Source organism: Erinaceus europaeus, chromosome 2, assembly GCF_950295315.1.
Source record: "Erinaceus europaeus chromosome 2, mEriEur2.1, whole genome shotgun sequence".
NCBI lineage: Eukaryota > Metazoa > Chordata > Mammalia > Eulipotyphla > Erinaceidae > Erinaceus > Erinaceus europaeus.
Genome location: NC_080163.1, coordinates 109,427,472 through 109,439,183, shown reverse-complemented (window position 1 = coordinate 109,439,183; position 11,712 = coordinate 109,427,472). Strand labels below are relative to the sequence as shown.

Below are 11,712 nucleotides of genomic sequence, written 5' to 3'. Positions count from 1 at the left end.
ACCATGTGCTAATTATTATTAATTGCCATTTTTAAAATAACTACTATTTTAAGCATAATATTGGCTTGGGTTTTTGCTTTAATTACTGATGAAAACAATATTGTAGAATTCAAAGTGTTTTTCAAGACTCTTTTGACTATATGTGAACATTTTAGAGAAAATTATTTTCTCAGTTGTCAACTAAACAAAGGAAACAGTAAATATCATCATATGCCATATTGCAACACATAGTAAAGTTGAACATGTGTTAAGAAAGCTGCCCAAACTTGCATAAGTTGGTTTAAGCTAGCTGAGACTTGAAATTATTTTTGTTAATACTTCAACTGTCTCTTTCAAAAAAAAAAATCTTGATTTGGAGCGCTTTTTAATAAATAAAATGGCCAAATGAAATATTTAAAACAATGAACTATCAATATTAAGTAAATTTTGTGGAGCAAAACTAAGATTCTGGAATTAACTTTTAATTCAGTATAGCATTTACATATTAGATCATCAATTAGTTTAGTAGAGAAGACAGAAACAAATAAATGAAAAAAACAGGGAGCACAAAGATTTCCCTAGAATGCTCACTTAACTATCTTTATTTAGTCCACTTGTATAAGAAAACCAATTAACATTTTGGCAATTGATTATATAATGCACATGGCAATGAATGACATCATTGAACTTAAACTATTACCTTCTATTTTAATGTTTTACTTTTGTTTCTGAATGTTTTGTTTTGGTCCTCTCAAATCATTCTCAGGAGAGATGCTCAGATAAAAAGGCTAATGAGTTACTAATTTATTTATAAATGGGTTACCACAAAGTTGCTTCTCAAAGAAAAAGTATATTAATTGTCAGGTAAGAGAAAATTCAGACTCTGACTGCCTTAAGCTCTAACTCCAGTGCCTGAAGTAATAACTCCAGTGTAGAGAAAGACAAAGAAGACACAGGAAAAATAAAACACTGGGCCAAATGGTTAAATATTTCTTATAAAGAATTAATAATAACAAAGTCAAGATATACGTACTCTGAAAGAAACAATGTGATATACAAACTGTCATTTTCAGAAAACTGACCTTTGTGTCTGATAAATGCTTCTTTTTTAACTCCTGATTTCTTGCTATTTTTTATTTTAAAGAGTAAGAAAAATACACACATACATGAATGCACTATAGTAGCCCTCAAACAAACTTTTAAAATCCTCCGTAATCTTAATACCTTCTATTTCATTCATAATGCTTTACAGTTTTTCAAGAGTTTTCATATGATTTTTCTTTTGATCCATATTTGATAATTTTATGAGGTAGGTAATTATCTTCTGTCTTCATTTACAAACAAGGGATACAAAGTTCAAAGAGGCTGACTTATTAAAGGTCAAAAACTAGCATATGTCAAAGCCAGGTTTTAGTCGAGTCTAGAACATTTCTCAAAGTGTGATCCTTGGATTACCTACATAAGAATCATCTGTGGTATCTTTATAACTAGATTTTATACTCTTATCATTTTTGAGTCAAAGAATAAGAATCTCTAGAATGGGGTTTAATATTCCATACTTTTCAATGGACAACTGTATACCAGGTAATGATATGAAAGCATAATACTGAATACAGGTAGATCTCCATGTGCTATAATATGATGCATTAAGTCATCCTCAGGAGTTAATTAGTTTAAATGGTGGGTTTCAAGCCTGGCTACAGGTTAGAATCATTTAGATTTTAGGGAAAAAAAAAAACCTACTAAATCTTCTCTTAATGAAAGTCATTGCTAATAAGGTTCCCTAAGTGATTCTTTTCTGCAGCTAGGGGTGAGGACCACTTTTTAAAATATGCTTTCTCTACAAGACATCCAGCATTAAAAAAAAATCTTGCTTTTCTGACCAATTTTATAGCCAATACAGGTCACAGTTTTTACTGTTAATTATTTAAACATTATAGGACAGAATGTCAAACTTTTTAAAAGGAGTTTTAAGATTAAAAGATACTTCACAGTAAGACTAGTCATGCTTCATTTAGCTACAGTTATTTTCAAATACTCCAATCAATCACTACTTTGGACTCAGGTTATATATGTTTTTCAGCTGTAAACAAGAATGATTCAGAACCTGAAAATAAGGGTGCTGGGGCAAAAACTGCAGCCTATAGGCTACAGGGAAACCAAGTACAGACATATCAACTCACTCAGAGGAGGGGGCTGGGTACTAAGATCTGGTGGCTTTGGCAAGATCACATCTTACTGTAGAAAAACACAACAATGAATACTGAGAAAACATTTTGCCATTTTGTAACTGTAGCTACTACAAAAAGCCTTATAAGGACGATACTTCTCTTATTACATGCCTCCACAAAACAGATCTGAACATGAATCAGTACCTCTACATGGAAAAGATGTCTACAAATTAAATATTTTCCATCATGCATGTGGGTAATAAAAGTAATATTTACAAAAATAAAAAAGTACAATTATGGGGGAAATGCCCTTCTCTGCCTTCATTCAATTGCTGTATCTCTCTGGCTGAAGATTATTTTGATAGAATTTTGAATGACCCTTCAATAGGCTAATCAGATTCTTCCGTTGAACTTACATTCTATTAGCTAAAATACCCTTGCTGACGTATCAAATTCTCCTACAGTTTAAAAACACAGTTCTTTTGTCACTTTGTGGAAAGAAAATTACAAAGTCCCATAATTCATCTGAGAAGTAAATCTTGCATAGAAAATTTAATTCTGAAATTTTGTTTTATTAACAGAACTACCAGAATATTATCTCACAACTAATTCATAATATCAAAGTTCACTACAAAGCAGTCACCACACATTTAGGATTTTTCTAAATATAAAATAAGTAATTTATAAAAATGCTTACTAGACAAATAATCTCTTTATAACCTGCAAATAAGAATTATTTACATGATGGCAAAATTCTTAGCATTTTGGATGCCTTGATGTTCCCAGTTTTGATACAATATAAAAAGCAAAAATTTACTTTTCCAGTGGACACAATTCCATACCTGACTGAAAGCGTGGTAACTGAGTTACAGCAGTCAGTCATGCAAAGGCAAAAAATAAAACCTGCTTTTTGAACTGCATAAAGTTTTCCACTTTAGGACAATTTTAAGCACTGGTCCCATCTTCTTCAATAACCCGGTTCATGCTAGTGCCATGTGTGATGTGAGTCATGGGGTTATTACTAAGATCTCTGATGCTGCTGTGTCGGGACTGTTCATTGAGTCGATGAGAACTGCTGTGTCGGGAATGATCTGTCAGTCGTGACATGCTGCCGTGAGGTAGTCTCTCCTCCATTCCTCTGTAACTGCAAGGAGTGTACCTAAGACAGGAGAGTAAAGTGTTAAGTGGCTACCAAAATGCATGAGCAAACAAAATTTTAAATTAAAAAAATGTTTATGTATTTATTTCACATGACATGGAGAGTTTCATAAGAGAAAGAGAGAAAACAACAACAACAACAAAACAGAGCACCACACTGGTATATGCAGCACTAGGTACTGAACAGGGATGCTTAGGCAGGTAAATACTGTGCTTTACAAACTGAGCTGTTTACCCAGCTGCAGCACTAAAAAAATTCACGAAAGTGTCTCATCAGTGAAATGATTTTAGAATCCATAAGTGAAAAAAAATAGCACCAGTCAATTTATAGTTATCTCATGAACACTACCGACAGTCACAGAGCTTCCCAAAAAAGGAGGGGGGGAACCATGGAATTCATCCACTAGATTAAGAAGGTAGGTCCAATACCTTGCAAAAGGTCAAGGCTAAGGTTAAAGTCGTGCTGACAGGCACCTACAGATACTTTTCTCATTCAAGTTAAGGTTTGGAAAAAGGAGTAGATTCAGGGAGAAAAGGAATAAAATAAAATAAAATAAAATAAGTACCATCCCAGGGCCTCTAGATTAGTTATTATAATCAATAGTATAGCAATCCCAAAAGTTTATTGAAAGATGAGGACTGTAAGGAAGAATGTATGAAATTAATGTAACCTAAAGAAAAAAAAAAGGTGAATGAACAGGCAATGATGACAGTATGTGCAGACAGCTTCTTTCTAGATATCCCAGCTAATAGCTGACTTGGCTACCTATAAATGAGCTTAATTACTTTTCAGTAGGTCTTGAGACTGTGAAGATCCTGTTTTATAGATGTTACATCAATTTAAATATACTCGTAAAAAATCTTAACACTCTTAACCTATATTGCAATGAGAGCAAATTCTCTCTGTAACCCAGGAGCCAGCTCACAAGTATGCCAGTTGGGTTACAATGCTTCCATCAGGCAGACATCTCTTCCATCATATCCTTATCTTGAAAGGCAACAGCAGGGGCTGTGAATTTCCTCTGTTGAGATTCTGACACTCTGAGCCCTCACCAGACCTAAGAAAACTCACACGAATATAATTTATACCTTTAACTTACACAAATAGTGTTAACTGTCTCTGAAAATAAAGAGGATAGGGACACAGCTAAAGCAGTACTGAGAGGGAAACTTATAGCCATACAATCACATATTAAATAACAAGAAAAAGCTCAAATGAACGACCTTACTGCACACCTCAAGGACTTAGAGGAAGAGGAACAAAGGAACCCTAAAGCAACCAGAAGGACAGAAATCACTAAAATTAGAGCAGAAATAAACAACATTGAAAATAAGAGAACCATACAAAAGATCAATGAAGCCAAATGTTGGTTCTTTGAAAGATTAAACAAAATTGACAAACCCCTAGCCAGACTCACCAAACAAAAAAGAGAGAAGACTCAAATTAATTGAATTGTAAACGATGGAGGAGATATCAACTGACACCACAGAAATCCAGAGAATCATACGAAACTTCTATGAAGAACTATACGCCACCAAGCTAGAGAATCTGGAAGAAATGGAACAATTCCGAGAAACATATGCCCTTCCAAAACTGAACCAAGAAGAACTACAAAATCTAAATGCATCAATCACAGACAAAGAAATTGAAACTGTTATTAAGAATCTCCCCAACAACAAAAGTCCTGGACTAGATGGCTTCACAAACGACTTCTACAAAACTTTCAGGAAACAGTTAGTACCCATACTTCTTAAGCTTTTCCATAAGATTGAAGAAACAGGAATACTCCCTTCCACCTTCTATGAAGCCAACATCACCCTGATACCAAAAGCTGATAGGGACACAACAAAAAAGGAAAACTATAGACCAATATCTCTGATGAACATAGATGCCAAAATATTAAACAAGATCTTGGCCAACCGGATACAGCAGCATATCAAAAAGATTGTTCATCACGACCAAGTGGGATTCATCCCAGGAATGCAAGGCTGGTTCAACATCCGTAAGTCAATCAAGGTCATTCACCACATCAATAAAAGCAAAGCCAAAAACCACATGATTGTCTCAATAGATGCAGAGAAAGCCTTTGACAAAATCCAACACCATTCATGCTCAAAACTCTACAAAAAAATGGGAATAGATGGGAAATTCCTCAAGATAGTGGAATCTATATATAGCAAACCTACAGCCAACATCATACTCAATGGACAAAAGCTGAAAGCATTCCCCCTCAGATCAGGGACTAGACAGGGATGTCCACTGTCACCATTACTCTTCAACATAGTATTGGAAGTTCTTGCCATGGCAATCAGGCAAGAGAAAGAAATCAGAGGAATACAGATTGGAAGGGAAGAAGTCAAGCTCTCACTATTTGCAGATGATATGATAGTATACACAGAAAAACCTAAAGAATCCAGCAGAAAACTACTGGAAGTTATTAGGCAATATAGCAAGGTATCAGGCTACAAAATCAATGTACAAAAATCAGTAGCATTTCTTTATGCAAACACTAAATCTGAAGAAGAAGACATCCAGAAAGCACTCCCATTTACTGTTTCAGCAAAATCAAAAAAATACCTAGGAATAAAGTTGACCAAAGAAGTGAAAGACTTGTATACTGAAAACTATGAGTCGCTACTCAAGGAAATAGAAACTGATACCAAGAAATGGAAAGATATCCCATGCTCATGGATTGGAAGAATAAACATTGTCAAAATGAATATTCTCCCCAGAGCCATATACAAATTTAATGCAATACCCATCAAAGTTCCACCAAGCTTCTTTAAGAGAATAGAACAAACACTACAATCATTTATCTGGAACCTGAAAACACCTAGAATTGCCAAAACCATCTTGAGGAAAAGAAACAGAAATGGAGGCATCACACTCCCAGACCTTAAACTATATTCTAAAGCCATCATCATCAAAACAGCATGGTACTGGAACAAAAATAGGCACACAGACCAGTGGAACAGAATTGAAAGCCCAGAAATAAATCCCCACACCTATGGACATCTAATCTTTGATAAGGGGGCCCAAAGGAATAAATGGAAGAAGGAGGCTCTCTTTAATAAATGGTGCTGGGAAAACTGGGTTGTAACATGCAGAAGAATGAAATTGAACCACTTTATCTCACCAGAAACAAAAATCAACTCTAAATGGACCTGGATGTCAGACCAGAAACAATAAAATACTTAGAGGAAAACATTGGTAAAACACTTTCCCACCTACACCTCAAGGACATCTTTGATGAATCAAACCCAATTGCAAGGAAGACTAAAGCAGAAACAAACCAATGGGACTACATCAAATTGAAAAGCTTCTGCACATCCAAAGAAACTATTAAACAAAGAGACCCCTCACAGAATGGGAGAAGATCTTCACATGCCATATATCAGACAAGAAACTAATCACCAAAATATATAAAGAGTTCAGCAAACTTAGCACCAAAAAAGCAAACGACCCCATCCAAAAATGGGCGGAGGATCTGAACAAAACATATACCTCAGAGGAGATCCAAAAGGCTAACAAACATATGAAAAACTGCTCTAGGTCACTGATTGTCAGAGAAATGCAAATTAAGACAACACTAAGATACCACCTCACTCCTGTAAGAATGGCATACATCAAAAAGGACAGCAGCAACAAATGCTGGAGAGGATGTGGGGACAGAGGAACCCTTTTGCATTGCTGGTGGGAATGTAAGTTGGTCCAGCCTCTGAAGAGCAGTCTGGAAAACTCTCACAAGGCTAGACATGGACCTTCCATATGATCCAGTAATTCCTCTCCTGGGCTTATACCCCAAGGACTCCATAACACCCAACCAAAAAGAGGTGTGTACTCCTATGTTCATAGCAGCACAATTCATAATAGCTAAAACCTGGAAGCAACCCAGGTGCCCAACACCAGATGAATGGCTGAGAAAGCTGTGGTATATATACACAATGGAATACGATGCAGCTATCAAGAACAATGAACCCACCTTCGCTAACCCATCTTGGACACAGCTAGAAGGAATTATGTTAAGTGAGCTAAGTCAGAAAGATAAAGATGAGTATGGGATGACCCCACTCATCAACAGAAGTTAAGTAAGAAGATCTGAAAGGGAAACTAAAAGCAGGACCTGACTAAATTGTAAGTAGGGCATCAAAGTAAAAACCCTGTGGTGAGGGGTAGACATGCAGCTTCCTGGCCCAGTGGAGGTGGGAGTGGGTGGGAGGGATGGGTCACAGTCTTTTGGTGGTGGGAATGGTGTTTATGTACACTCCTAATAAAATGTAGTCATATAAATCACTAGTTAATTAATATGAGAGGGGGAAAATTAATTGTATGTCTCGAAGTCTTGAAAACACAGACTGAGTCTTTTTAATATATAGGCTGTGTATTTGATATGCAGACTCTCTCAAAAGCCTAGACCAAGTAGATCAGAAGCAACTAATAGCATAGCTATATACAAGATACTGGGTACTGTACAGCAAACCCTAACAAAAGGATTTTTCAAAGTTAACCCAATTAGCAAATAATGTGATGATAACATTAACTATCGATTGTCTTTTTGAACCCTAAGACAGCAGGAACCTCACAGCCCCACTATAAAGCCCCTACTTCCCCCAGTCCTGGAACCTTTGGATAGGGCCCACTTTCCCGTATGCCTCTCCCAATCCATATCAAATAATATTGCATCTGCCGATCGCAACCTAATCAACACAACAATTGCCACCTCAACATGCTTCAGCTCAGACTGTGTCCAGAGACTTCATGTGTGGAATGACAACCCTTCAGCTTCATTACTCGGGTGAGACCTTTCCTTTCATAGTACTCTCTAATTCCATCCCAGGTGGTTCACTTTCTAACAAAGTCCCAAAACCTAGATATACACCAGTTTCTGTGAAAGAGAGCATATGTTCACACGTATCCATAAACTACTGCAAAATATATACCTGAAAGCAGAAGCACACTAGAGTTTGTAGTGAGTACCCCCCTAACACTTCCTCTCCACTATTTCAACCTTTGGGTCCATGATTGCTCAACAATTTGTTTGGCTTTGTATGTTAACTCTCTTTTCAGTCACCAGGTTCCAGATGCCATCAGGATGCCAGCCAGGCTTCCCTGGACTGAAGACCCCACCAATGTATCCTGGAGCTCCGCTTCCCCAGAGACCCACCCTAATGGGGAAAGAGAGAGGCAGACTGGGAGTATGGACCGACCAGTCAACGCCCATGTTCAGCCGGGAAGCAATTACAGAAGCCAGACCTTCCACCTTCTACAACCCACAATGACCCTGGGTCCATGCTCCTAGAGGGATAGAGGGAAAGCTATCAGGGGAGGGGATGGGATATGGAGATTGGGTGGTGGGAATTGTGTGGAGTTGTACCCCTCCTACCCTATGGTTTTGTTAATTTATCCTTTCTTAAAAAAAAAAAAACACAACCCCGCCCCCCCCCCCCCGAAATCATTTGTTAGAGGCATGGATATTATTTATTTATTTATTTTAATATTTATTTTATTTATTTATTTCCTTTTCTTGCCCTTGTTTTATTGTTGTAGTTATTATTGTTGTTGTCATTGTTGGATAGGACAGAGAGAAATGGAGAGAGGAGGGGAAGACAGAGAGGAGGAAAGAAAGATAGACACCTGCAGACCTGCTTCACTGCCTGTGAAGCGACTCCCCTGCAGGTGGGGAGCCGGGGTTCGAACCGGGATCCTTATGCCCGTCCTTGTGCTTTGCGCCACCTGCGCTTAACCCGCTGTGCTACAACCCGACTCCCGAGGCATGGATATTAAAGATGAAATATATTGTGGCTAATAATAACTAAAATACATGTGACATGTTAGGAATTTAGTACTTAAATCTTATTATTATTATCTCTTTTTTTTGTGGTGTTCATTAATAAGTGTTTCCAAGAAGCCTTTTAATAATGTTTAGATGGCAGGTCTAGCCCTGGTCATATGTTATATCTTCTTCTGTTAGTTGATCTGTATTAAAATCTACAAAAATTCTCTAGGTTAATTTTCCCTTTGATCTTTAATGAAATGTTCATTTCTATGATCAATGATAATCTGTTCAGATATTCTAATGTTTCTTCAAAATGTCCACAATATAAAAACATTCTACATGTAAAAAATAAAAATAAAAAAATAAAGAGGATAGCTAGAACGGCTATTCCTTTTAAAAACAGTTATGAAAAGAACTGATCATAAGAAGCTGAAGATCTAGTAGTTTTCAAAGAGTATTCACTTATTATTGTTTTATAACAACAAATTTCATGATTCAATGTGAATCATTTATAAAATTTAAAGATTTTAAGGCTGATTCATACAAGGCTGAGGCAATCTAATTTTATAGTAGTGCTTGTCAAATATTTTCATTAGGTCAGAGTTTAAAAACTGAGAAGCCATTTAACAATTATAAGAGAAAGTATGTGGGGAGTCAGGCAGAGGTATGCTAGGCTGAGCACACGCCATTATGTGCAAGGACCCAGGTTTAAGCTCTCAATCCCCACTTGTAGGGACAAAGCTTTGCAAGTGGTGAAGCAGTGCTGCACGTGTTTCTCTTTCTCTCTCCTCTATCTCTTCTTTCCCTTTTTATTTCTCTTTATCCAACAAATAATAATAAAAAGAGAAAGTATGTGATTTGTCTGCCTTGTGAATAAGGGAAAAAATAAAATTCAAGAATGAAAATACACATTTTAAATATTAATTTCTTTTTCATGTTTAGAGGCAAGGAACATTTGATTATTTTCTGTCATTTTGGGGGTTTCAGTACTACAGACTGACTTTCTTAGAGAGACAAAGAGGGAAAGACACCAGAATTTCCCATTGTTAGGTAAAGGGGAATGACTATAGAGGGATCTGCTTGAACCTCATGGCAAAGCAGGCACCTTCCCAGGTGAGCTATCTTGACATTTAATTCTTATTCAGTAAAAGACATTTAACGTTCAGGACATAAACAGGTTTACATTTTGCTCTGATAAAATCATTACACTGTTTTCTTTTTTTTTAACTTACTTTTTTTTAAATAAATATTTATTTTATTTATCCCCTTTTGTTGCCCTTGTTGTTTTATTGTTGTAGTTATTATTGTTGTTGTCGTTGTTGGATAGGACAGAGAGAAATGGAGAGAGGAGGGGAAGACAGAGAGGAGGAGAGAAAGACAGACACCTGCAGACCTGCTTCACCGCCTGTGAAGCGACTCCCTTGCAGGTGGGGAGCTGGGGTTCGAACCGGGATCCTTATGCCGGTCCTTGTGCTTTGCGCCACCTGCGCTTAACCCGCTGCGCTACAGCCCGACTCCCTATACTGTTTTCAAATGAAGACATTTCAGAACATGCTTTTTATTCTAGTTAAGCATTGCTATTTTACATAATTATTGCTCCCCTAAACTGAGTGAAGATTTTTTCCAAATGTGATTTGTCAGCTGTTGGAAAAATCATGATGTATTTTTGCATAGAAAAATATGTTATGAATTTTCCAACAGCCCAGCAATTTGGAGGTATTTTGCTTCTCAATGTCTTCAAATGCTTTCAGTTCACATGATCATCATATATAGATATTTGGGTCCCCAGGAACATACCTAACACTCTAAAATCCCTATTCTCACCTGCTTTATTCAACACTTCCTGGTTTCTGTTTATTAAACATTTTGTTCTGCTTCATGAAAAGACAGCAAGTTCCAGATCCTACTATGATTCTATCCTGAACTCCCTGGGCAGACGACCTCACCAATGTGCCCCAGAACTTCACCTTTCCAGAGCCCTATGCCACTAGGGAAAGATGGAAACAGGCTGGGGGTAGGGATCAATTTGCAATGCCCATGTCCATCAGAGAAACAATTAGAGAAGCCAGAATTCCCACCTTCTGCACCACCTAAGAATTTTGGTCCAGGGGACTGGGCAGTAGTGCAGTGGGTTAAGCACACATGGTGTGAAGCCAAGGGCTGGTGTAAGGATCCTGGTTTGAGCCCCCGGCTCCCCACCTGAAGAGGGGTTGCTTCTTCACAAGTGGGGAAGCAGGTCTGCAGGTGTCTTTCTCTCCCCCTCTCTGTCTTCCCATCCTCTCTCGATTTCTCTCTGTCCTATCCAACAACAACAATAGCAGTAACAACAATAATAACAACAACAATAAACAATGGAGACTAAAAGGAAAAAATAGCCTCCAGGAGCAGTGGATTTATAGTGCAGGCACTGAGCCCCAGTAAAAACCCTGGAGGTAAAAAAAATAATCATAATTTTGGTCCATACTCCCAGAGGGGGAGCTGACCAGAAGGCTCTGAACTCCAATTCCATCAGGACCCATAGGAAGAAGAGGAAAAAATAAGGACATTTGGAAGTAGTAATAGGTATAGGTGTGACTCAGATAGGAAGAGAAGGTAGGACCATAGGAAAAAAATGGGTAAGACTTCTG

The 11,712-nt window shown here is 37.4% G+C and overlaps 1 protein-coding gene across 4 annotated transcripts in view; it reads right to left on the bottom strand.

Moving 5' to 3' along the window:
* Positions 1 to 964: 964 nt before the first annotated feature.
* FZD3 (frizzled class receptor 3) overlaps positions 965 to 11,712 on the bottom strand; it is a 94,365-nt gene continuing 83,617 nt past the window's right edge. For all 4 annotated transcript variants that reach the window (XM_060184891.1, XM_060184894.1, XM_060184895.1 and 1 more), the window contains exon 7: positions 965 to 3,309. In XM_060184891.1, coding sequence (XP_060040874.1) covers positions 3,096 to 3,309 — 214 coding nt within the window. In that variant the 3' untranslated portion in view covers positions 965 to 3,095. The remainder of the gene's footprint in view (positions 3,310 to 11,712) is intronic.